We start from the raw sequence: 27,610 nt of genomic DNA, 5'->3' as shown, positions 1-27,610 counted from the left end.
TACAATGATTGGCCCAAACACAAAGTTATATGCAGTTTATGAGAAGATACAGACACTGACAAATTAATCATAGAAATAAAATATGAAGTATGGAACTGCAAACTGAAATAAACATTGTGAAGGAAAGGATAAGCATTAAAAAACATTAATATACCCATTTTTTGAGGAGAGAGGTTTCCCTGTTCCCAGGATTAACACCAGTGCTTTTACTCAAATTATCAGCCTTAAAAAAAGATAATCCATCTGGACAATAGCATAATCAAAAATGAATGACAAGTTAAATTATTTTGACACAATCTTTAAGTAACGTAAAAATGTTTAAGGCTGGAAGTTTTATTTCATTTTAATAGACATTAAATAACCTTGTAAATTGGAAAACTAAAAAGTCATTAATTAGCATTTAATAAAAATATGCTGTTCAGAAAAACTGTTCTTGAATTACAACTAAGAACTACATAAAAACTTAACATCAAACAATAACTACACAGAAGAAAATGTTGCAAGCCCAGTATTTTAAGGATAATACCACATTATACAACCCTGTGCGCCTACCCTTACTTAACAAGGCACGCCATGCAGCAATTCCAGATGAGTTTAAGTTGTAAGATACTTGGAACAATAAGAAAGCAATCAGGTAAAAAACCAACTACCCAACAAAACAGCAATGAAAATATATGGGGAAAAAGACACACACAACAACAGCAACAACAAAACACAAACAACCCCCAAAAACGAGTAACAAAACCTAAAAACAAGACGGACTTAGATTTTCGATTTTAGAACTGAGGACAAGAAATTATATAAGCAACAGAATCAAATCAAATACCAAATATGAGTTCTAGATCAAAGTAATTTGTAATGAAACACAAACACTCGTTAATGTTCTGATAACTTGAAAGTACCTGGCTGTTAAAAAAAAAAGTTGTAAGAGTACAAACCCAAATGCCCTAAAACTGACATCAGGCCTTGTACATGAGTTTTTAAAAAGTTTATTGTGGGTGTATGCATGACAAGCATTTCTAAACTGGAGAATGACTGATTTTTTTAAAAAGGGGTGGCAGAGCAATAATCCAAACACTTAATGCATTTGCAAGGTTCTCTTTACCATAAGATGGCTGAAGAATTGTCTAAAGAAAACCAAACAAAAGTTATACATGATAAAAATTAAAATTGATGGTATAAAATATAAATTATAATAAAATAGACTACAGTCCTTTGCCAGTATATGGTTAGAACAAGAAGTTACATCTTTGACCTATAAACATTTGTCTATGGTTGATTGATTTCAATTTATATTTTTAATGGTTTATAAATTCCTGGCTTAAATTATTACCAAAACTTAGGATACGTCTCAAGAATTACCATTTAATAGTGTTCCTCTAAAAACGGATGGTCAAAATTAATGGTCTACTTTAGTTAATAGTATTGTATCAAGACTAATTCTGAGTTTTGTAAATGTTTTATGATTATGTAAGATTTTAACAAGAGGAAGATTAACATAACATATAAAAAACTCTGTACTTTTTTTTTACAACTCCTCTGTAAATCTAAACTTACCTAAAAAGAAGAGGTTGAAAAGAAATAAAAGCTCAACTTCTTAGGACCTTTATACTAGCAAATGTGCTAGACAAGAAAAATAATTTTTCCCATGATTAGTTTAGCTGTCAAATTAGTTACCAAGTATATAATAAACCTAGCTTTGACTGCTTTGCTATAGTAATTACTCGCAATGCTGAGAAAGACAAGGTATATTTCTAGAGAAACAACTTAATAAAAGTTAAGAATTTTAATTTTTTGAAAGACTGATAAAAAACACATTTTACCTAATTATAAATGTGTTGCTATATGTATGTATATATGTATGAGTTTAAGAGAAGTATCATTTAGATTTTTATCTGGCCAGCAAATTCAGAGGTTCATGGAAATGAAGAACAGAAGGGTCACTAATGAAACCAGACTAAAGAGTATGCTGTATCCAAAAATACAAAAGTCAGTACTTTGTAACTAACTCTTAGGTGTATAATCCACTTGCTTTAAATAATAGTTCAATCGCACCGAATATAGTAAGGTTGTGTTTAGGGGAAAATAGCCTCAGAGGAGGACACATAAAAAAAAAGGTACATTAATTCATTACCTCAAATCAAAATAATAGCAACCTTTCTCCTAAACCAGTGGTCGGGAAACTGTGGCTCTGTTGACTAATGAGTTTGCCAACCACTGCCCTAAACAATGAAGATTGCATGTGTCCTATCGAACCCAGGTCCTAAGTTATGAAAGCTAAGGTTACAAAATTTAAATACAATGCACTTCTATACTCTATTTGGATACCAATTTTACTGCCAAAAATTTCTTGCCATAGTATTTTAGTATCATGAAAGCCTAGTTGCCATATTTTACATCTTTATTTGTAACAGAGCTAAGCCATTTAACAATTACATAACTCCATCTAATAGTTATTTATAGAGTGAGATATACCCTTTAACTAAAATTGTATTTCAGCAAATTTTCCATGATAAAAATCCTATTCATCGCGGGGGAGGGGGTATAGGGGGACAGGGGCGGGGGAAGAACCACTCAAAGGGCTTAGGAAATAATCATTTTAATCTATGCAAGCATAATTCATGCCCAAAAATTCTGCCAGTTTTGGCCTTCATAACATTTTTCATTTTCTTTGTGAGCTCTGCACTACCTCAAAAAGTAATCTATCCTATAATGGGTTCAATAAACATAAACAATCTAATTCTGTGATACTTATTTAATAAAGTACAATATATAATCAATATTGTATCACCTAGAATTGTCAAACTGTTCATGAAAGCCTAAAACCAATAAAACAATTACACTATTTTTATTTAATATGTAATAGCTGTCATAAAGCAAAGCTCAAATATTTAGTTTTCTGAAACAAGTGTATTTCCATAATGTATTTCTATAATTTTATATAGTTTACCAACAGGAAAGCCAGATATATATATTTAGTTTCTCTTTATATGTAATTAAAAATATTAAGAGGGTGTGGCCTATGATTCAGATACAATTTAGCCATCACACCATACCAAGACCTTATAAATAATCAGGAGATATTTAACATTATTGCTTAGTCTTATAAAATGATGAATTTCAAATAAATTCATACCTCTATATTTTTTATTTATCTTTCCTGTATTCTTAAGTGATACTGCCTTGCAAGTAATATATATAGGTACTGATATAAATTTTTTGCAATTAGTTGCAGATAAATTGTAATTTATTAATCAATGCATATATTCCTCTTTATTTAGTTACTACACTACCTCACAATTAATCCTCCTACAGAAATTAACCGTCCAAGTGGAAAAAAACATTGCGGAGCTTTAACTTTTAAAGAAAGATTTTTCAAGTATTATAGGAACACAAACTCATGAAAAAACTAATTAAAAATTTGACATTCCATCTTGTTTTACTAATTATGGAATAACAGAAAGAGATGTTACTTTATATTTATCTGTTTAACACAATATTATACTAAGAACTACTCTACTTATGAGCTATTTTCTAGCTTCTTCAAGTATGGGACACAACTATAGTTCTATTAGTGAGGAGAAATGAATAATCAATCTTCAAACAAAAAAAATAAAATAAAAAAGGAGGCACAAAAAGATAAACTGACTTTGGCTTTTAAGAACCTACACTGTTGACCCTGAAATACCAGACAGATTCAACTACAACAGCAAAACAAAAGATTACAGCAGCAAGCCACGACTTCACCACAAATTAAGAATTCTGAAATAGGCAATAACTTTTTATTCCCTCTCCATTTATTCTGTTTTATCTTCTTTTTGCTTTTCCTGGTTTTTGGTTGCAGGCAGTTCAAGGCTTGCCCATTGCATTGGTTCAGCTTTTCTCATGGTGATCTCAATCTTTGTTGCAGTCATAGTTACATAACTTCGCTTTACATCAATCACCTGCAAAATATCAAAGAGAATTAAAGTAAACCTGGGTAGTATAGTTAGTCTTACAGGAAAATACTGGTCTTCCCTACTTTAATAATAAAAAATTCCAAGACTCCAATGCTATTTAAATACCTAGATTTCACCTTTGTGGTTAGAATAATTACTAAAGTATTGCCTTTTATTATACAAATGGTATTTTAAATTATTATGCTGGATTCATAATACTTACACCCCATAATTTCACATTTTGATGAAATTCCTTCTCTCCTTCGAATACAATGTGCACATTTAACTGAAAAAGATATTTATAGAAAGCTGAATAACTGATCAAATCCAAACTCAAGGTTTATGATATAAAACAATTATTATGAAAATAAGAATATATTGATAAAAATCATTAAAGCCATTTTAACAAACTGCTAATATTGTACTTTTTATTCGAAAAAACCATTAACAGAAAAGAAAAATTATCTGAAATTTCCTATTGAGAGAACTAAGTACCATATTATTTGATACATTTTCTAAGCTACTACAGTGTCTCCAGAATGCTCCAGAACTGTATTATGGAGAAATTTTCATTTAAAATAGTTCCTTTAAAAGTAATTTCAAACTATTTTTTTCAAATGGGAAAGATGAAAAGATCTTACCCTAAAGCCAGTTCAAATAAGAACAATTATTACATCAATATACAGAATAAATGTATAAAGATAATTTTAGTGTACTTACCAATGTACTATTTGCTACTACTTGACTAAGTTCTGGAAGTGAATTTTTAGCATATACTGAAATTGTGACTTGACCCCCAGTTTGATGCCAGTCATGTCTACATGGAACAACTTTTTTCCCCTGTAATATAAGACAACTTTTATGAATTTACAAAGCTCCATGTAACTTCTTAAAAAGAGGAATTTTTTAAAGACCTATCTACATGAGAAAAAATTACCATGTAATTATCTTTAATGCTTATTATAAGAGTAAACTTCTGAAGTTGCCATAAAAAAGTTTGAATAGTAAAATATATTATGATACAAAGAACCTTTACAGTTTTATGATTTGAGAACACATGTATTCCTTCTATTTTTTTCTTTTATAGCCATAAGTATTAACATATATTTAAAAATGCAATTTAAGAACTCCTACAAAATTGTATCCAATTTTTAAATTAAGTACAGCCATAAAAACATTTTTGAAGACTGAAGTGAAAAAGACATTTGCTTAATGGTATAACCAGACAATATATTAATATCATGCATAGGAATCTTTGATTTATTTTCTACAAATTAGAATTTGGAAAAAAATAATTGACTACTTACAACTATTTTTTTGTTTTAAATATTTTTATTGATTTCAGACAGGAAGGGAGAGGGAGAGAAATAGAAGCATCAATGATGAGAGAATCATTGATTGGATGGCTCCTGCAGGCCCCCTACTGGGGAACGAGCCTGCAACTCGGTCATGTGCCCCTCACTGGAATTGAACCTAAAACCTTTAGGCCACAGGCCGATCAATAATCTATCTCCACTGAGCCAAACTGGCTAGGGCACAACTATTTGTTATTGAATAATTATTTTCTTCTCATAATAACATATAGAAAAAGATGAGAATTTGTGGAAGTAGTATTTTGATTAATTATAATTGTGGAAATTATTATCTGCCAGTGGTACATTATTAGCAACTATTTTAAAAAGACAAATTGTGATTTGTTTTATAAATGAGGGTTAGTCAAATAATGCAGGAAACTGTGAGGTACTATAGTTGTAAAAAACAATATTTACATTTTGGTACAATTATGCTAACTGAATTTAAATTACTTTTTTCACTTACTTTTTTTTTTTTTTTTTGCCATTAGACCACTGGCTTAGACATTTAATACTTGATATATGTATGCATTAAAAAATAAGAAAAACCCTGGATATATCTCAAAATAACTGAAAACAGGGACTCAAACAGATACATGCATGCCAATGTTCATTGTAATATTATTCACAATAGCAAAAAAGCGAACACAACCCAAGTGTCCATCAAGAGATGAATGAAGAGCCTGGTCAGTGGGTTAGTCATTGAGCATTGATCCATGAACCAGGTTGTCACAGTTTGATTCCCAATTAGGGCACATGCCCAGGTTGCAGGCTCGATCCACAATAAGGGGCATGCAGAAGGGCAACCAATTGATGCTTCTCTCTCATCATTAAGGTTTCTATCTTTCTCTCCCTCCCTTCCTCTCTGAAATCAATTTAAGACATATATATTTAAAAAAAAAAAGGGAGAGATGAATGGATAAACAAAGTGTAAGATAGATACATACATACACATACATACATACACACACACACACAAAGAAAGAAGTATTAAAACATGCTACAGTGTGGATAAGTCTTGGAAATATTATGCCAAGTGTAATAAGCCAGACACAAAAGGACAAATATTGTATGGTTCCACTTATATATCTAGAATATACAAATTTGTAGAAATAAAAAGTAGGTTGAGGTCACCAAGGAATTGGGGAGGCAGCGGAATGGGGAGATATTGATTCAATGGTATAGCATTTTTGTTTGGATCAAAAACTTTTGGAAAAAGATAGCAGTGATGATTGCATAAACATTTGTGAATATACTTCAGGCTACTGAATTTTACACTTAAAATGGCAAATTTTTAAACAATCTGAACTTTTCTTTCACACAATTTTATAATTCTGCTTACTCTTTTCTATAAACAGGAAATATAAAGCTATTTTAATTTACAAAAAAATCTCATCAAGGGTTCTACTCTGAAAACTTTTGCATATAATAAAAAACAACAGTTTATTTTTTTTAAATGAAATCTTCAAATTTTTGGACCTAGGAGAGAATACAAGGAGACTTCACTCTTTTGCTAATAAAACACACCTAGAAGTTTTGTGATAGACGAATTATAATTTGACGGATATACAGTGTGGGACAAAAGGTTTATAGTTGTTCATATGAAAATAATACAATAATTAATAAGTAATAATAGAAGAATAAATCCTGTGTTTCATGCAATCACAACTGTAAACCTACTTTTGTCCCACCCTGTATTTATAATCTCCAACGCTGTGTTATTAAAAGGCAGAAAATATAGAATATTCACATGCAGAAGAAATAAATCCCTACAGCAATTTGAAAATTTACAATTACTTTTTAAGTTAAAAGACATATACTGAAAAGGTTTGCCTTGGATTTATTAGTGCCAATGCAGCACATAAATCTAACTACATTACATAATCTAATCTAATAATAGACAAATATGCAAATTGACCACACCTTCGCTACACCTAAGCCACGCCCACCAGCCAAGCCACACCCACCAACCAATCAGGACGAGTATGCAAATTGCCCCCAACAAATATGGCGGCTAATTTGCATATCAAGACAGTGTCGAAAGAAGCCAAGAGCTGCAAAGGGGAGTAAAGCTTCAAAGAAGCAAGCAAGCCAGGGGGGCGGGGGGAGGAGAAGGGAAGAGCGAAGTCAGGGCCGTGGGCGAAGGGAAACGAAGGCGGGCTGGAGGAGAAGGCGGGGCCGGCGGCAAGGGCGGGGCGGAGGCGGGGCCGGGGCCGAAGGGAAACGCAGGCGGGCTGGAGGAGAAGGCGGGGCCGGTGACAAGGGCGGGGCGGAGGCGGGGCGGGGGCGAAGGGAAACGCGGCGGTCTGGAGGAGAAGGCGAGGTGGGCAGCAAGGGCGGGGCGGAGGCGGGGCCGGGGCCGAAGGGAAACGAAGGCGGGCTGGAGGAGAAGGCGGGGCCGGCGGCAAGGGCGGAGCGGAGGCGGGGCCGGGGCCAAGGGAAACGCGGGCAGGCTGGAGGAGAAGGCGGGGCCGGTGACAAGGGCGGGGTGGAGGTGGGGCGGGGGGCGAAGGGAAACGCGGGCGGGCTGGAGGAGAAGGCGAGGCGGGCGGCAAGGGCGGGGCGGAGGCGGGGTAGAGTGCAGCAGGAAATCCCATTGCAGGAATTTTCCTGCAACTGGAAAGCTAATACATTAATAATAGCTCTCAAACACTTATTTAGCAATAAATTGCTTGCTTTCTTACAGCTTACTGGGATTTGGGGGAATTATTTGCAGAGCCCCAAGTCTTTTAAAAAGCTACCTAGGGAAGTAGGAACTGATGCTTTCTTTTTTCTGTTGATCAATTTCCCTGCAAGCAAAGGCATTCAAAACAATTCCAACAAGTCTGAAATACTCCTCTTTGGCCACCAGATGAAGTGTTTGTGCATCTGTAAATGGCTGAATGAACTTCTAAGAGGCCAAAAGACAATCAGAGGTCTAAATGATCGATAACATCAAAGGAGCAGAAAAGTGATTTTTATTAAACAAGTGGGAATAAACCACAGAATTACAGAAAAATATCTAAAAATTTTTCCAGGCTTAAGTATTTCATAAAAATGTATATACTGGCATCAATATATACAATGACTATTCTGATCAAAGGGCATGCTCTGGGAGTTTGACTCAGATTACTTTTAGTTTTTAGGCCCATCAAAACTCTGTGTGAGAGAGAGACCAACTTTTATTTTTAATCTAAAGACAGGATAATCTCAAATTTTAAAAAATTACACAGATGAATATGCCTTAATGTGTTATCTCGAAAAGGTTACTTACAGCATCTTTTGCCGTCCACATGTGTTTCCCTCTTGTACAGCCCTCTTGGGCTAAGAAAGTATTAAAATCAGAAGTTTTTCTTCTACAACAGCTCCAGTATTTCATCCTTTAAATTATCACAGAAAAATTTCAGAAATAAAATCTCACAACCAATTAAGTCCAGAAGTATCGTAGTGACAAGAGTGATGTAAAAAAAATCAGTAAATGTGCAACTTTAGTATCTTAAATTTAAGTAGCCAGTTAATATTATCAAGACTAGTAATTTTAAAAACATAATGTCATTATAACAATTTTGGATCTCCTAAGTCAGTGGTCGGCAAACTCATTCATCAACAGAGCCAAATATTAACAGTACAACGACTGAAATTTCTTTGGAGAGCCAAATTTTTAAAACTTCTTCTAATGCCACTTCTTCAAAATAGGCTCGCCCAGGCCATGGTATTTTGTGGAAGAGCCACACTCAAGGGGCCAAAGAGCTGCATGTGGCTCGCGAGCCGCAGTTTGCCGACTATGGTCCTAAGTAATGGTGCTTAAAAACACCACAGAAATCAGCTTTTCACTGACAGCTCCAGTGTCCTCATGAAGCTACCAAAAAGTGCTATGACCACAGTTTTATAACCTCATATTTTAATAACCCAGGAAAATGAAAACATGCAAACAAACTAAAAACTAACGTTTGCATATCTGTGAAGGTCAATCCCAAAGTATTGGGGTTGTGAATAATGAAACCCACTATTACATACTTGATAAAAATCTAACATTAGAAGACAAAAATTACAGTAAAACTTTGGGCTTGATTTCTGAAGAACAGTGGAAACAGAATGGAAGATTTCAACACAGTTTTTCTATAAACTACAGGACAGTTGAGAGGCTCTCAAACTGTAGACAAGTGTGGGTGTTTGGACACCACAATGTCGGTGTCATTAGTGCCCAAGGTCAAAAATTATAAATGTCCTGCAATGTGCAAAATGGTTCTTCAAACAACAAAAAAACTATTTAGCTCAAATAGGTATCACATCCTATATAATAAAGAGCTAATATCCTAATTAGTCAGGACGGCGGAATGACCTTCTGGAACAACTTTCTGGAATGACCATGGGCGGGGCTGCAGGGCCACGAGGCAGCTGGGGCTGCGAGGGCCGAGCCCCTTGCACAAATTTCGTGCATCGGGCCTCTATTAAAATATAAAATAAGGAGAAACATGAGGTTTGAGTCACAATGGCCACTTAACTGTAATACTTTTTCATTTTCTCATGATAAAAAGACAAAACCCACATTTCTAGATTATTGTAAAGATTACACAATACAAATAAAAATATCTAATTTACTGCAGGGCAAATAATGTTTAAAGGCATATTAACTTTTCTAACCTCTACCATAAAGTTTTAATAAGTAAATTACCCTTCATGGAAAATAGGTACACCAGAATGATATACACAGACTTCTTCTAGACTCTGTAGACCCTGATATGTCTAAAAGAAATAATAAAAAAAAAAGAAACAATATTAGCTTTATACCTCAAAGTTACATTTCACACATATTTGTAGTATTGGTGACCTCTATGAACTATGAAAATGCTCAAAAAATAACATAACCTAGAATAGTCACAAATTCACCCAGGCCATTTCAATAAGAAATGAAAAATGATTCCTGTTTGAATATGCTTAAGTTTCAGTCCCCTATGAAAAAGGCAAATAGAAAAGTAGGCAATAGGATGTATTAATATGCTTTCAGACTTTTGAGTATGAAGTCACATCCAAGAATATTGAGGTATTTAAATTTACAGAACAATAATAAAACCAAGAGATTCGGAATCTCATCAGAAATGCAGTTACAGTATGATTTATGTGCATAGTAAAATCTGTTTGGGTATTAGGAATTAATATGGAAAACCTAGTAAGCAATTCTGCAAGTTCTAGAGTGATTTCTTATCCCTATGAAGGGTAAAATGAGCTGCAGACCTATATATATATATATCCAGGATTTGTCTGGAAGATCCGGGCCCCATTGCTGCTGTAGGTGAAGGCTCTACAGATGAATTCACAAAAAATTATGTTAATAAAACATAGATGCAGCCAGTAATATATTTTCTCTCTATTTTGGTATTTACTGTAACCACCTACAGTACAGAAAATAAAATTCTGTACATTTACTCTTTTGTAAATCCAAAGTCCTGGGTATGTGTATCTCCTAAAGATATACCATAAGTACATGAAACTCAGTATGCTAGATTCTGAACTTATCACTGTTGCCCCCCAAACCTATTTGTCTTCCCACCTTATTTGATGGCACCATATCAACTCAATCTCCCAAAGCAAAATTCTGTAAGTCCTCTTCAATTTTTCCTCTCCCTCCAATCATATGCAGTCTATCAAAAACTGTCAATTTGACTTAAAAATATCAACTTGACTTGCCAACCTTTCTCATGATCACCACCAGATTTTAGGCAATCTATATATATAAAATAGAGAAATACGCTAATTAACCGGACGCTGCAATGGGTCAACCGGACAGGAGAAGGTTGTGCACGCAGCGTCGGGGGGCGGGGCGGCAGGGGCCTCCGTGTGCCTGCGCTGGGGGAGGGCCTGACCAGCAGTGGCCGGGGCTGCTTCAAGGGCCGGAGAGGGAGGCAGGGCCGGACCGGCGACTCGAGAGTGGGCAGCGCTGCGTGATTTCGAATCGCACGCTGCGCTCCTAGTGAGACTATAGTAACAGATTCTCACTCAAGGCCTTGAAGTAAGCAGATTTCTTAAACAGGACACAGAAAACACTGGTCACAAAGGAAAAGATTAATGAATTGGATTTATTTTTAAATTTAAGAGCCTCTATTTATCAAAAGCTGTTAAGATAGTGAAAATGTATACTGTCTCTAACAAACAAAACTTTTATCTAAAAAAATATAAAGAATTTCAAAAGTCAGTAAGAAAAAGCAAATTTAATAGGAAAATAGGTAAAAGATTTGGACATTTCACAAAATAGGATATCCAAATGGCCAATAAAAATACAGGCAGGTACTCAATCTCATCACCTAGAAAGTTAAATTAAAACCACAATCAGAACACTACATACCCACCAGAATGACTAAAATATAAAAGATAGATATTACAAAGTGTTACCAAGGTGCAGAACAAATGAAACCAGTCTAACAAACTGCTGTAGGAGTGTAAATACAACCACTTTGAAAAACTATGCCAAAATATCTGCTAAAGCTGAACATATGCATACTATAATCCAGCAATTCCATTTTTAGTCATATCTCTAATAGAAATGTGTACATCTGTTCCAAAAGTCATGCACAAAAATGTTCACAGTATCATTAATCCAAAAATTTAAAGGACAATAGAAAGGATAAATTGATTGGCACATGCAAACAATGGCATATTTCAAAGCAATGAAACTGAACAAACTACAGCTAATGCAACAAAGATCACCCTAATATTTTATTAGGCAAAGAAGACAGAGACAAGGATATTTGTTCTATGATTCTATTTACATTAAGTTCAAAAACAGGCAAAACTCATCTATGTTGATAGAAAACTGTGGTTACCTTTGGAGAGTGAATAATGAGAGGGGACATAAGAAGGGTTCTGCTTTGGAAAATCCCTCAAGCTTGTATTTACATGTCTTTAAATGTATATTCCAATGAAAAAAGAGTAAAAATTTTCTGTAATAGCCTTCATAACCTAAAGTCTCACCTTTGAGCATTATAAAAGCCTTTCAGGATCTGGCCCCTATTTATCTCTTTTAATCTCAACTGCACGAGCAAATTCTGTTCATTAACTATTTTTTGTTTTCTGCATGCTACTTTTACCACACCTCTGCTTGGGATATTCTAGTATATCCTTTTCCTTTCTGTCCATTTACAGAACTATCATTGTTTTTCAAAATTCATCCAGGATACCTTCTTTCTGTGTCTCTTTCTCCACTACCCTACCACTTGCCCTGACTCTCCTACCCAAATCTACTGCTTCTGCCTTTGTGAAGACGTTTATATTTCCATCTCTAAATGAGCAAGGTGATCTCAAACTTAACATGAGGATAAACTACAAACCTGCTCCTTCCAACTCGTATTCTTTCTTCATCAATGCTCCACCAATCACCTATCAGGCATCCTCAAACTATGGCCCGCGGGCCACATGCAGGTGTTTTTGCCATTTTGTTTTTTTACTTCAAAATAAGACATGTGCAGTGTGCATAGGAATTTGTTCATAGTTTTTTTTTAAACTATAGTCCGGCCCTCCAACGGTCTGAGGGACCGTGAACTGGCCCCCTGTTTAAAAAGTTTGAGGACCCCTGATACATGCTAGAGACACAAGCCCCCTTCCTTCACTTCCAGTTCATTAGCAAGTCCTGCTAATACTTCAAGATATCATTCCTTCTACATGCAGTTGCCATGTACCAGGCACTGCTCTAAGCACTCAAAATACAGCAAAGAGGCAAAACAAATACAATCATTTCCTTCTAAACTTTATATAAGGGAAGGAGGGAAATGGAAAGCTAGATGGAACATTAGCAAAATAAATATGCAAAATAAGTAGTATGTCATAAGGTGTGAAGTGCTATGGAGAAAAAAAGGAGTGGAAATGTTGGAGGGTATGCAATTTTACATAGAACAGGGCAAGAGGGGGAGGCCTCACTGAGATGTTTGATTACATCCCACATTTAACCACTTCTAAAAAACATACTTTCTAGTCTCACTGCCTGGTCTTCCACAATAATATCCTAATTACTTCTCCTTCAAATTCACTCTTGCCCCATTATAACTGCCACTTAGCAGCCAAAGACAAATTTTTTAAACCCCTCCTTAAAACAGGTAACAGCTTCCCATTTTACTTAGAATAAAGCCCAAACACCTCATTGTGGCTTTTAAGGACCTCCATAATGTTGCCCACCTCTTTTTCACTACTTACTTACACACCTTTGCCCAAGCCCCACTGACCTTTCTCATAATTCTTTGAATAGACAAGCTCTAAAGCTTCTATACATACTACTCCCGAGGCTACTCCAAGATTTACTTAACTCATCCATACATAATTCAGATTTCTGATTTAGTGTCACCACTTTATAAAAGATTTTTCTTGACATTCTGATTTAAATACCTTCACTCTATTTCCTTGTCTTCATGACTATCTGAATTCATTTTAATTACCTATTTGTTGTTCTTTCCTCTAAACTAGACTATCAGCTTCACAATTACAGAGATTTCTGCTTTAATTTACTATGTTCCTACCTTAAACAATGTCTGGCACATAGTAAGCTCTCAGTGAGTGCTGACTATATTAGCATTATTTAATCCCATGAATCTATCAGATATGCTCCTCAGACAGTCCCTTAACCATGTTCACAAGCCATAGCTTGTAGAGGGCCCCCTGGGAAGACACATGGACATTCTTTAGATTGCTGTTGACTAAGCCCAAGATATTTGAGAGAGTCATGTCAGTTGCACCCCGCCCCAGGAGTGCGGAGGTGTTGTCATTTCCTGGCTTACCTTTGTCTAGGTTCTGGAAGAGGGCTTTGAGATGTGGAACCAGTCTAGCACAGGAAAAGAGGAAATGAAATAGACCTGGGCCCTCCCAAGCTCCTTTAATCTTAAATTTTTCAGTGAACCCGCCTTGTATATGGGAGTATAAATAAATGTGCTGCGTGGCTCAGGGGGTCGTCTGTCTCTCCAGCAGAGGAGGTCAGTGACCCACCTGGGACCCAGCTTGCATCTACTTCTGTGTCTCTTTATTTCTTTATTTCTCAATCCCTGGACGCCTCTATCAAGAACCAGTTTCATCTCTCTCCGTGCTGGCCACGGAAAAGGGAGATCCCCGCCGCATCAGGCCCCCGCAATAGCTCATAGCACAGTGCCCAACATGTAATAGGCACACAAATGTGTGTTGAATTGATTTACAAAATTACACTTTTCCAAAATTAACATTTTACTTCCATGATTCAACACAAATTTTACAATATATACCTTTGTACACCCTCCATTTTTACATGAGGTCCCAATCTTAATTTCATCACTGTCTTCTTCTGGAACAAAAAAATCAAATGAGAAACATTAGAACAGAACACTTTACTATAGTGCCATTCTTAAAAAGTAACCTTTCTTTTATTTTAAAAATAAAACAAATATTTTTAAAAATAATCTAAATACAACAAATTAATATATTAAAATTAAGCATTTTAAGTAACTAAGTTTTCTATGTGACCTTTCAGGTAATGTATTTAAAAAGCTAATAAGCCAACTATTGTGATTAGGTTTTACCGATATCTCTAAAAGGCTATGTGACACATTTCTATTCTTAATACAATATTATATCCAATATCTTAACCTTGTTTGAAAGAGAAATCATGAAAGGGTACTTTCCTCCCATGGGTATTACGTATAGGTCAGGGAATATATTTTACCGAGTGCACAAGGAAACATTTACAATTATCAAAGAAATTTATCTTACTGTTTAAAAATAGTAATGAATTGAAGAAGAAAAATAATTAACAGGCTCTCATTTTAAATAAACCACTTACCCAATCAGTGGTATTACTGGCATTTAAAAAACAAATAAGTTCTTTACTACAATGTGCTACATATGTATTTTTTATATTTATATTCAGTAAATTATACAGCACCTTTTGCTTTTAGATAATTGTACGAAAAATAATTGCAACATACAAAACAAAATCTTACCTTTGTTTTTTTCATTCCCAGATGACAGTTTAAGTTTATCAAGTGCTTGTTTTAGGGAGGCAGATACTTTTAATTCCAAATTTGTCATTGGTTCATCTGGGCTGGAGAATTTTAAAATTTTATTACCATCATTGATGTACTAAAATATTTCTTTGTACTAAAAATATATATTTTTAAGAGCTTATTTATGGAAAGAAGCCAAATCATGTGTGAATCAAGATTTTCCCATTATAAATTTTTTAAACTGATTTTTAGAGTGAATAAGGGAGAGAGAGAAACATCGATGGGTTGCCTCCTCACAGGGCCCTGCCAGGGATTGAACCTGCCTCCTTTTGGTGTATGGGATGACGCTCTAATCAAATGAGCCACACCAGCCAAGGGGAGTTTTTCCAAATAACTGCTATAATGTATTAACATGTCTAAGTTTTTTAAAATATGTTTTATTGATTTTTTACAGAGAGGAAGGGAGAGGGAGAGAAAGTTAGAAACATTAATGAGAGAGAAACATCAATCAGCTGCCTCCTGCACACTCCCTACTGGGGATGTGCCCGCAACCACGGTACATGCCCTTGACCGGAATCGAACTTGGGACCCTTGAGTCCGCAGGCCGATGCTCTATCCACCGAGCCAAACCAGTCAGGGCAACATGTCTAAGTTTTAACAGAAAAGGTTCTGATATTAAAATATTAAGTCTCAAATAATCATGCTATTGCCAACAGAACGAATTATTAATCAATAGGCTAATGGGAAGAAAATAAAGAGTGGCAATCCAAGTTTGTCAAGATGAGTATATCCAAGGAAGGGGCCATGATGTACTTTTATGTTTCATGACTAAGCAAAATGCTGAGTATGTAATAAACAAGCAATAAATATGTACTAAGTGAATCACATTCCTAACTGGTGGAGATAATTCACTTTGTGTGGACACTGGTATATCTTTAAATTCAGATGTATCACCAGGCAATTTTAGTAGAGTTAATAAAACAGAAACAGCATCCCCTAGCATTTCATATGATTAAGTGACGTATGTACGATCTGTTTAAGGCCCATTCAATAGATACTATGACTATTAATAAACTCAGGAATGAAAATATAAAGCCTATTCATTCCACATCCTTAATGAAATGAAACCTCTGATGTCGGAGGCCATTACCAAAGTACATAAAAACCTATATCCTCAAAATCTCTACAATACCACCAAATATAGGATAAAATATTTATCTCACTTCTTCTAAAGTAAAATTAGTAGCAGTCCATTATTTAAAAAAAAATAGTAACTCATATTGACAATTATAGTATTATAAGTACACTGTAATATTTAAGGAGTCATGCCACAATTCTTGTCTTTTTCTGATAATTAAAAAAAAAAAACTTTTTAGACTGCCAAGCAAGGCATTTGATAAAGTCTCTCATGACTTTTAATAAGGTGAAGTTGGAACAAAAATCATTTAAGTAGTTTGCTTAAATAAACAAATAATCAAAAAGTCTCTTGGGGTTCTTATCTTGGTCTGATATAATTCAATATGCTATAAATTTAAGATCAATAAAGGAAAAGTTGGGAAACCCTAAGTCCATAGCGTAAATAAAATATCAACAGGAGCCATATTTGAGGACAAAGTCCAATTCAGCACTCAAGTGCAACATGAAGACCTGGTGTAACAGTGGCACATAATATGCATGTGTAGGAATATAAAATTGACTCTAGACGAGTATGAAGAATCTATATAATTCTACTGAGCGAAAGTGCTTTAACAGATATCCTATGTAAATCAAATACATTGAAAACTTTAGCAGATATGCTATCTAAATCAAAGTCAGTAATAATGAGATTAATAGTGTCAGGCATCTGAAAGTACTAGTAGAAGATGGCACTAGGCTTCTTCTAAGTGACAAAATAGACAAATAAGAGAGACTTTGGCTCAATACAAGGGAAAATCACATACTGATCTAGTAACAATGGACCCCTCTGAAATAAAAGGACATTCTTCTTTACTAGATTTGAAAGGGAACTAAAAATTTTCCTGTCAAGAATGTCCTAAAAGATATTCAAGAAACAGTAGAGAAAATGAGAAGGAAGACCTCTAAGTTCTTTTTCAACTCAAACTGATGAAAAGGGCAATTCCTTTCCAGAATCTCACTATGCCAGCGAGAAAGACACAAGCCAAGGCACAAGGCGGATGTGTGGCTCCCCCGCACCCCCACCATAGCTATGATGATACAGTGACCAAGTCTGCAATTAAGTTTACTGTGTACATGGCCTCAAGTTGAGGAGGAATAAAAATAAAAGATATATCTAAAGGAAAACCAAATGGTAAAAAAGATGGTGACCTAAACAACTGTTACAAATGCAATTATGCAAAACCATAATACTAGGAACAAATGCTATTATTTAAGTGTGACAAAAATATGCAACTGTAAGACATGTACCTTGGCCTCTTTATTGCTTCTACTGGTTTAGGGGCTTGAATGATGTGCTCCTGAAATTTGGGTTTCAATTCAGATAGTTCTTTCTTCTCAGTAGTCTTGACTTCAGGTTTGACTGGCTCAGGTGGCTTTTCATTATTGTGCCTACCTTTTGTACAGCCCTGTTAGTGAAAGGTATTCATTGAGAGTTACCCTCTCATCTATTTCACATGCCTTGATAGAAATACTATTTTTAATTCTTTATTAATAAGTCCTCTTCTTCACTTTTATCATACTGACTTATTTTAAGAAACTAAAAGTAAGACTCCAAATTTGCTATTATTTGTAAACTAGAGGCCTGACGCACAGATTCGTACACATTAAAGGAAATTAATTAGATAGTGGCCGGCAGGGCAGGATTGGATGAGACCGGCCGGACATGCCCTGGAGCCAACCTCCTACAATCTCTCCCCAGCTGGCCGCACCTGGAGTGGTGCCGGGGCTCAAAGGGCGTCTGTGAAGTGAGCGGGGTCGCTTTGGCAGGTGGGGACCATCAGCCTGGCCTGTGGGGATAGGGCCAAAACCGGCAGTCCAACATCCCCTGAGGGGTCCCGGAGTGCGAGAGGGCACTCTGCAAAGTTGCTGTCACTGGGCAGTTCCTGCATTTAGCGTCTGCCTCCTGGTGGTCAGTGTGCATCATAGCTACCGGCCATTCAGCAGTTGCTTAGCCTTTTATATATATTGATGAGATATTATATTGAATAATGCATTTTTTTTTAAAAAGCTTCTGAATAACATTTTATAAATATCTACTTAACTCTCTATTAAACATACAGCACAAAATTCTTGTTGATAGGAAACAAATTCTGGAGATCTCACAAAGATAATTCTATAAATTATTTATAAAAAAGGACCTCATTCTGACCCCCAGTTCTGCAACTAACTAGCTTAGCTACATGACTTTGAACAATTAATCTTCTCAAATCTAAGTTTTCTTACCAGTAAAGGAGATAATGGTAAGATATTTTTTGAGAGGACTGAATAAAATGATAGAATACATGGCACATCTGGCAGGTGGCAAACATACAATAAATGCTAGCTACCTTTTCAATATTCCACTGAGTCATACATACATTTTAACATCTCTGAAATCATAAAATTAATGACAAGTCAATTAAGTAACAGCTTTAGTTTCCTTAAAAAGTATGATCTGCAAGTTAACAGAGCCTCGTCTGAAATCAGATTCCTTAAATCTGGAGCTTCCCAGAATATATACTCTTCAGGAGATAATCTAGAAAAAAAGTAATACTTACTACAATGCTTAAAAAATCAGAAAAATCCGTTGTTCTTCTCCTACAGCAAGACCAACCCTATGAAACATGAGAGGGGAAAAACAAACAAACAAACAGCTGAAAACTGTATTTGCATGAGAACCACAACCCAGTGAAATACTCTACTTGTACTTATCTTCTTGAATCCTGAAGTGACTTGTCTATATATTTATGTATTTCATAATTTTTTAAAAAATAAAGTGAAGTGCTTTATTTTAAAAATCTGGTAAATCACAGAAATAATAATTTAGTTTCTAAATATTGTAGCTGTTCTTCAAAATACGAGTTCTACCTGTCTTCAGAATAACATAGATTAATTAACGTAGTAACCTAAGCACTGTTAGATCTTTGAAAGTTAAATGACCTTTTCATTCAGAAGCATAAAAATATAGAAACTGTTATCCACTGTGTACCTTCTAAACGAAATATCAACTGGCTCATCAAAAAATGACTTGAGCTTTAATTCCAATGTAGTACAGAGAATGAGGAAATAAAAAGGCAGCAAGACTTTGGAGGCCTGAAATATAGACGAAGGGCCAGCTTTGCACATACCCATCTGGGCCTCACGCCACCTCCTTTCCCCCAAATATATTGAAGAATTTGGTAGTGATTTTTTCACAATATGCATTAAGAGGTGCTTGTTTTTGTTTTTTTTTTAAAGAAAAATTTTATACACATTTCCTTTATTTTGAAATGTAATTCTTTTTTATTCTAAATTGAGATATAGATGAAAAGTTACTACAACCTTAAATAAAGGGTTTAAATAGCATTAATAATATAGTCATCAGAGAAATTATTCCATGCAAGAAAAGGCTTTATTGTCTTAACTATATATGAAGAATTTTATCAAGTATGGTGGCGATACTGGGCTACACAGATGAGATAGACTAGTTGTTCCCAAATGCCAATCTGGGATGCATGGTAGTCCTCAGTAAAATGAGAAAAAATGAAGGATAAATTTAAGTATGAGTATAAGGTTCCTGTTGTTTCTTCAGAAGGATTGTCTTTTTCTCTAAATATACTTCTTCTAATTTGAATATTAAAATTTTCTTTCTTTTGATATTGCAATGTTTAACTTCTTACTTGATCAAGTATAAAACTGGCAACAGTAAACATTATATTGACTTACAAAGTTTGTCTAAAATCGACTGAGCTGTGAAATCCAGTAGTCTTAACAAGTCTAAGTCTTCAAGAAATGTTTATAGAGACAATAATGAACAGTAGGGTTGGAGAAGAGAGAAATAAAAATACTTCAAAGTAAAATCATTAACATTAATTAATCAGAATGATTAACTGTTGTTTAGTAAAAAAGAGTGATGGACTGAATGACTGGAAAGTTAGTGATATCTAGCAGGATCAAGATTGAGAGGCAGGCTATTTTTGGAATAAAAGTCCACTGTTCTGCAGTTGCCAATTACACAAAGAAATGGAAATATGTTGGAGAAGCCATAGAGGTAACATCTGAGGGAGAGGAATGAATTAACAAAATGAGAGAAAGTAGGAAGTCGAAGACTGAGAAGCAAAGTATGACTATGGTTAATAAGTTGGAAGAAAACATCAAGGAAAAGAAAAAAGAAAAACATGCAGTAAGAAAACTAAACTTAGAATAAATGGTAGGCCAGGAAAGCTAAAACATTCCTCACTCCTGGGAAAAAAAAAAATTCCCACAGAATCACAGTTTCCATCCTTATAAGTTTGTAAAAAGGCTAAAAAAGCCATAAAGAGTCAGGTCTCAACTTGCCCTATTGAAAGTTTGTTCCGTTTCCCTCACTTAAAACTAACTAGAATAACAAACTTGCTATTCGCTTGTACATCTTTGTTTATAGTTGGCTATGGAACAGCTAAATGTCAAAAAAGATCCAACTACTCTCTGAAAGGTATATTAGAAATTCAAAGGGGATCAACAGTATTTAAACATGCAATGAGATTGTTAATGTTCCTAAGAAGAAGTAGCCACACCTAAAACCATGCAGCCATTTTCTTTTTGAGATATATAATGGGAAATGTACAATGTTATCATACATTTTAAAAGGCCAATAAACTCACCATGAAAAACCTGGACAAACAACATTCTATTATTTCACTACTTCTCCAGATCAAAGAACAGGTGGGAAACAGGTGGCATCTCTTTCCTGTTTACTTGCACTCTGAAGTACACGCTGTCCCGAGATTGGCACCATTAAGTGTTTATTAACAATCTTTCCTAAAATTCAGAGCTGCTCTTATTAGACAGCAGCTGTCTGACAGATTGAGATTAAGATTCAAAACGACTTTCATTTCCCTTCAAAATTAGGAAAGTGAAGAAGTGAAGGTTATAGAAAATGCGTTGGGATAGCAATAACAATTTTATAACTGGAAAAGATCTGCCCCTGCATTTAGTGGAGTACTTGCTTAAATCATCCCAAAATGGTCATTAAGAAAGCAGAATCACAAAAGATGAGAAAATACAGATTTAGTATTACAGCTCTAAATTTACTCTATAAATACAAAGAGGCTGATATATATCAAGTTCCTACCTTTAATGCATCATGAAAGACTGGTACACCTGGGTGGTATGTGCAAGCATCTGGCCAAAAACAGAGAAGAAAAAAAATACTGCTTTATAATAAAGAAATAACATCATTTCCTTCAAGTGTTAACATTTGGTTGTTGTAGTTGTTAATCCTCACCCGAGGACATTTACTCATTGATTTTTAGAGAGTGGAAGGGATGTAGGGAGAAAAGGGGAGGGAGAAGGTAGGAAGAGAAGGGAGGGAGGGAAGGAGGGAGGGGGGAGAGAGACACAGTTGACTGGTTGCCTCAGGGGCAGGGGATTGAGCCTGCAATGAAGTACATGCCCTTAAGGAGAATCAAACCCTCAACACTTCAGCCTGCAGGCCAATGCTCTATCTACTGAACCAAACCTGTTAGTGCTCAGGTGTTAACATTTTATCTTCTTTCCAAATGCAGGTAATACTTTCCTTAAAAATTCACTAATGCTCAAATATGATGCATGGCACACAGTGCTTAATATAACATTGTATTAAAATAGTAATAAAGTTCTAATTTAGGAGTATGATAGCTATAGATAAAAATAAATGAAGAATTGTTCAAGTATAACAAATCACATTCTGTATTCCTCTAATCTTTGTAGTAAAATTTTAGTACCAAAACTTGAAGCTCCAAGATTTTGACTGTTATCTTTCAATTCTGTTTTTACAAAAATACTGTCAAACTTTAAGATTACCTAAGAGATAATCTTAGGACAGGAATTAATTAACAAAAAGATAGTTTAGAAGAATAAGTTCCAAAGTTTAAAAACTGTTGTACTATCTAATTGCTAATTAACTTTCATAAACAGGTGTCAATTCTTAGAGATGAACCTCATTAAAAAGAAGGTGAAGTTCTATAGTCTATTTTCACCGACTGTTATTCTATATTTCCTTATACCTTTCTTTATCACACCACCAATTTTTACCTAACTCTCTCATGAAAATGGGCTTTAATACAGTTTGTAGTATGGGCAATTACATTGAAAAAAGTCACATAATAGACAGACACACTTATCAAGCCTAGGAAAAAAAGTTCAGTTCCATACCTGTGTAATCTATAATAATAAAAGCATAATATGCTAATTAGACCAGACAGCTGAACAACCTTCTGGAGGAAGCTGGGACTGAGAGGGCCGAGGCAAGCCACCTCAGCTGCAAGCACCAAGCACCTTGGACGAATTTCGTGCATCGGGCCTCTAGTTTTCTTGTAAGATGTTTTGCTTAACCTTCATGTCCGTTTGGAATTCAACTGTTACAACCTCTGACTCCTGGTGTTGATTAAATACTGGTACTTATGGAAATCTCTCTATCCCTGCCTTAACAGCCAAATATGGTTTCCTAACTTAGTAACCAGGTGTTATCTAGATACTAAGCTAGCAAACAGAACAAGAAAGGGTCAAGTATTTTCATGGCACAGTAAATAAACCCATGGATTAGAAAGAAGCTATTAATTAAGGGTAGTAAAGGAATTAAGGACTAAAAAAGGAGGTTCAAAGTAGAAATGAATGTGCAGAGGGATATGAAATTGAGAGGGGAATCAAAGTAGTGAATAGAGACTTTTAAAATGCCAAATTTACCAAGAGTCAGGGGCATAAATACATAACAGTAAGAAGCATTATCATAATAATGGTCAGTTTTTGGCAGAATAGCAGCAGCAATGAGTCAGGTATTAACCATACAACTAGTATGAACAACATTGGAAAATCACCGCTTTCAAAAGCAAGCAACAAATAGATGGACAATGTCCTCTCTAGCCTTTCTGTAGCACTTTTACCAGTTTTTCTCCAAGTAATATTTTATGGGTAAGAAGTTACAACATGGTAGTGGTTAAGAGCCAAGGGCTTTTAACACTGGAACTGACCCGGGCTCAAATTCTGGCCTGCCTCTTGGCAGCTGTTTCAATTTTCTCATATATGTGGACTAAATAAAATACTGTTTGTGAAGTGGTGCTTTTCCCAGAATAACTGTTTAACATATGCAAGTTACCAGTCAGGTTTCCTTTAAACACTCATTTAGTTAGTTGTGTTTCAAACTGAAATGTTCTATCAGCTTAGAAGAGTCTTGTTATTTAGTCAATACATGTCAGACCTCTCCCATTATACAGAACTTTCTCCTAACATAGTCCACAGTTCACCCTTTGCTCTTCTAATCTCTACTCCTTTTTCTTAACTTTCCATTCTATCAATCAACCTACTGGAATATTTATTCTTAAGTCTCTAAATTGGGATGGGAACCTTTTTTCTGCCAAGGGCCATTTGGATATTTATAACATCATTCACAACTTGACAAAATTAGCAACTTAAAAATGAGCCTGCTATATTTGGTCAAACATTTATTTAACTCACCCCTAATGCGCTGGCAGGGCCAGACCAAATGATTTTGCGAGCCTTACACCACCTGCTGAATGCTCCCCACCTCTGCTCTAAATAATCCCCATTTTGCTAAAGCAAAGAACTTCAGGCAACTTGATTGGCGCTCCCAGCTGATTTTGGTACTGCTGATGAGACTGTCCACGCCTCTGGCGTTCCTGTACCCCACCCCCAATCTCTTTTTTGTACCATTTGACACACATAGAGCTGACTTCCAAAAAATGATGTATCTCCTCTTAATTTTAACACCCTATAAATAAACATACTGTCTGGTACAACCAAGCATCAGCCTTTCACCATTACTTAGTATTAAGTTAAAGTAGAATACATGCAGACACTAAAGCAGCTTACCTTCCCCCCCCTCCCTCACTGGAGGATATTTTTCCATTGATTTTTAGAGAGTGGGGAGAAAGGGAGAGAGAGAAATATCGATGTGAGAGAAACACATCGATTGATTGCCTCCTCCATGAGCCCCACCAGGTCCAGGGCCAGGGAGGAGCCTGCAACCGAGGTACCTGTCCTTGACCGGAATCAAACCTGGGACCCTTCAGTCTGCAGGCCATCACTCTAGCCACTGAGCAAACAGGCCTGGCTGGGGCAAGGCAGTTTACTTTTCACATAGGCTACCAATAGCAAAGGGCTTTAAAACCCCTCACTCCTCAATTATGTCATCACTGATATCTCAGTTTCCCGCTTTAATAACTTAACATTAATGTCATTAAAATGTCAAGGACAATCGCTTGAGTACTGTGCAAAGATTGGATTTATCTTTTCCTTACAGTCTTGCCAATGCTCTTATTTTAAATGATGCCACCAACTCACCTGTGCACCAAGATAAATATGTCAGCGATCTCAGAGCCTGGAGATTTAATCTCCTTCACAACGTGAAACCATGTTGCTACCACGTTGAACTCAGCCTCTCTGAATAATACCTACTTCACAGGGTTGTTGTGAAAATTAAAATGAGATAATGTTATAATGTCTAGCACATAAAAAACATACACTAAGTGCGAGAGCTGAATTTGAATAAGTGTCACCTCCCTCGATATTCAAATAATCAAGTCACTTCTTTATCCCATTCGCCAATCAAAATTCAAGTTCACTGATCACTTCCTATTTTTCCTCTAGTCTAGTGACTAACTTTTACTTTACATCCTTAATGCTACACCTTGGAGCTGTGGAGTTAATTCAATCACTTTTATCCATAACGTGGCACGTTATTTAATTTATTTTGGTTAATCTTCACCGGAGGTTATTTTTCCCATTGATTTTTAGAGAGTAGGAGGGAGGGAGGGGGAGACACACATCCACTGGTTTCCTCCCGCACGCACCGGCCCCCCCCCCCCCCCCACACACACACAGGGGCCGGGATGGAACCGGCCACGCAGGTACGTGCCCCTTGGCCGGGAATCGAACCCGCGTCCCTTCGGTGCACGGGGCGAGGCTCTAACCACTGACCCACACCGACCAGGGCGAGAGGGCATGTTATTAACATAGAAAGGCCGGGGCAACAATACCCACCCAACACAACCACGGCTGTACCACCCCGCGGGGCGGGTGTATCAACACCTGAGATTCAGAATAATGTTCCTCACCAAAGAGGACACTTACAAAAGTAAGTCCATAACAGGGGGTTTCAGACAAATGAACTTCTACACGAACACAACCAGGCCGAACCGAAACGCTGGGCTAACCCGCCCACCGCCCAGTCCTCCAGCCTCCGTGCGGCTGCCTGTATAGCAAATACATACACATCCATACAATGCACACACACACACACACACATACATGCACACACACACAATGCACACACACAATCACTGCGAATCAACCGCCCAGGGAGACCAGGAGCGCCTGGCTGCCTCTTGCTTCCTCCAGGAGACGAGGCTGGAGGGAAAGGTGTCCTCCATTCCAGGCGAAGTAAGAGAGTGAGCGGCCGGGAAACACGGGCAGCCGCGGGGAGAGCCGCCCCCGGGGTGCGGGCGGCGGACACAGGCTCCCGCCGCGGGGTCCGCGCGCACGGGAGGCGCTGCCGGGGGGCCCGGGAGGGACCCGATCGGGGGCGGCGGGGCGAAGGCTCGCGGGGGGACCCAGGACGCCGTGGGCCCGCGGGCGTCCCCCGGGAGGCGGGGGAGCGCGGAGCGCAGGCTGGCGCGTTCCCCTTACCGTCGGAATTGCTCTCGGCATCGAAGCGCTGGCCGCAGCCCCGGTTGTAGCACAGCAGGGCCATCTCCGCGCCCAGCGGTCCGAGCCAGGCGCAGCGCCGGGGCCGCAGGGCGGTGCGCGTACAGCTCCCCGTGCCAGCACCGGTCTGGCGGCGGGGCGGCAGCCGGCTTCCGGAAACGGCCGCTTTCAGGTCAGGAACCTTCGCGAATTTTCCGGTCGCGCAGGCGCAGAGATGGGAGGGGGGAGTGGGCGGAGGAAGAGGGAGGGGCGGGGCTTCGTCCGGGGGCGGGACTGCAACGGGTCGCGGTCAGGGTCAGACTCTGGCTGGGGGGCGGCGGCGGGCTGCAGGCTGGGAGGTGGGCCCGGGAGCGCGGAAAGCTGGGGCGGCCGAGGCAGGGACCCGCTTTTCGCAGCTCCTGGTTGGCTCTGGGTGACTCGCGCAGATACTGCCCTCTCACTCTCAAGACTGCAATTACACCCCGTTGTCCATGGTCTCCCCACCGGATGCTTGGGAGTTTCTGCAGAATCGTGCGGGTTTCCTGAGTCCTCCGACTAGGCCGGGCGTGGTTGCTGCGGGATGGATGAGAGGAGGGGCGGGGGGATGCTGCCTGTGTGTGCGTGTCCTTCGCCTTCAGTCTGAAGCTCTGAAGAAATGTGGGCCGTGGGAGCGATTTTTACCAACTGGGTCCTTGGGGTCAAGTCGCTGTGAAAATGCAAAGCGCTCAGAGATCAGAGTATCAAAGGCAAGAATGGCTCTAATGCAGTGCAGGCAGTGGTCGCTATTGCTCTGAGACGCGGGTACCTGTTGCTCTTTCATGTTAGTTTCCATTTAATTAGTTTAATAGATAATTCTTCAACCTTGGGACCTCTAGTAAGATTCCATCAAGTGCATGGTGCATGGCATAGTAATACTACATTAGCAGGCACGAGCAAGGGACTCTAGCTCCGACTTGTATACCTGCCAAACGCCTTTAGATAACAATATTAAAATAGTAATATCAGTAGTTTTTCAGTAGAAGTACAAAGCTATACCATGTTTTTAGTGATCCCAAGCGTGTTAATGAGAGATCGGCTTATAATTCCGCCTCCCCTCCCCCGCCCCGCAATAAAAAATGACTTCTCATTTTTCCATGGTCCCCTCCCCTCTTTATATTTAGAAATATTATATGTAATGTAGAAGGATCCTGGGTTCCATTCCGGTCAAGGGCACATGCCCGGGTTGTGGGCTCCATTCCCAGTGTGGGGCATGCAGGAGTCAGATCGATCAATGATTCTCTGTCATCATTAATATGTCTATCTCTCCCTCTCTGAAATCAATAAAAATATATATTCTTTAAACTTTTTTTTAAAAAAAGTAACGTAGTAATTCCAACCTGGATATATACAATGTTGTATTCTTCACTTAACCTAATATGAGTATTTTTCTATTTTGTTTCATTATGAATGATGAAGTAATATTCCGTTGGATAACTATTCCTCCTTTAATTTCACCAACTTTCTTTATTGAACACTAGAGGCCCAGTGCACGCTTTCGCTTTCGATCGGAGGGGAGCTGGGTGCCTGTCCGCTGGTGCACTAGGCCGAGCCGGAG

At 37.4% G+C, this 27,610-nt stretch overlaps 1 protein-coding gene across 5 annotated transcripts; it reads right to left on the bottom strand.

The window, feature by feature from the left end:
• Nucleotides 1–8: 8 nt before the first annotated feature.
• Nucleotides 9–26,214, bottom strand: CHORDC1 (cysteine and histidine rich domain containing 1). 5 transcript variants are annotated; one of them, XM_054724709.1, is made up of 11 exons: nt 26,020–26,214; nt 21,470–21,519; nt 18,936–18,992; nt 17,647–17,804; nt 15,220–15,320; nt 14,506–14,561; nt 9,945–10,015; nt 8,544–8,649; nt 4,659–4,778; nt 4,162–4,224; nt 9–3,944 (listed from the first exon to the last, which is right to left on the bottom strand). In XM_054724709.1, exons 1-11 carry the CDS (start codon nt 26,081–26,083, stop codon nt 3,798–3,800), a joined length of 993 nt encoding a protein of 330 aa, XP_054580684.1. In that variant the 5' UTR covers nt 26,084–26,214; the 3' UTR covers nt 9–3,797. The 5 variants fall into 5 exon arrangements, with proteins under 5 accessions (XP_054580684.1, XP_008147381.1, XP_028012755.1 ...); XM_008149159.3 differs by having other exon boundaries at nt 14,506–14,564; nt 26,020–26,213; XM_028156954.2 differs by lacking the exon at nt 4,162–4,224 and having other exon boundaries at nt 14,506–14,564.
• Nucleotides 26,215–27,610: the final 1,396 nt, after the last annotated feature.

The sequence above is a fragment of the Eptesicus fuscus genome, chromosome 13, assembly GCF_027574615.1.
Source record: "Eptesicus fuscus isolate TK198812 chromosome 13, DD_ASM_mEF_20220401, whole genome shotgun sequence".
NCBI lineage: Eukaryota > Metazoa > Chordata > Mammalia > Chiroptera > Vespertilionidae > Eptesicus > Eptesicus fuscus.
This window is presented reverse-complemented; position numbering and strand designations above follow the sequence as displayed.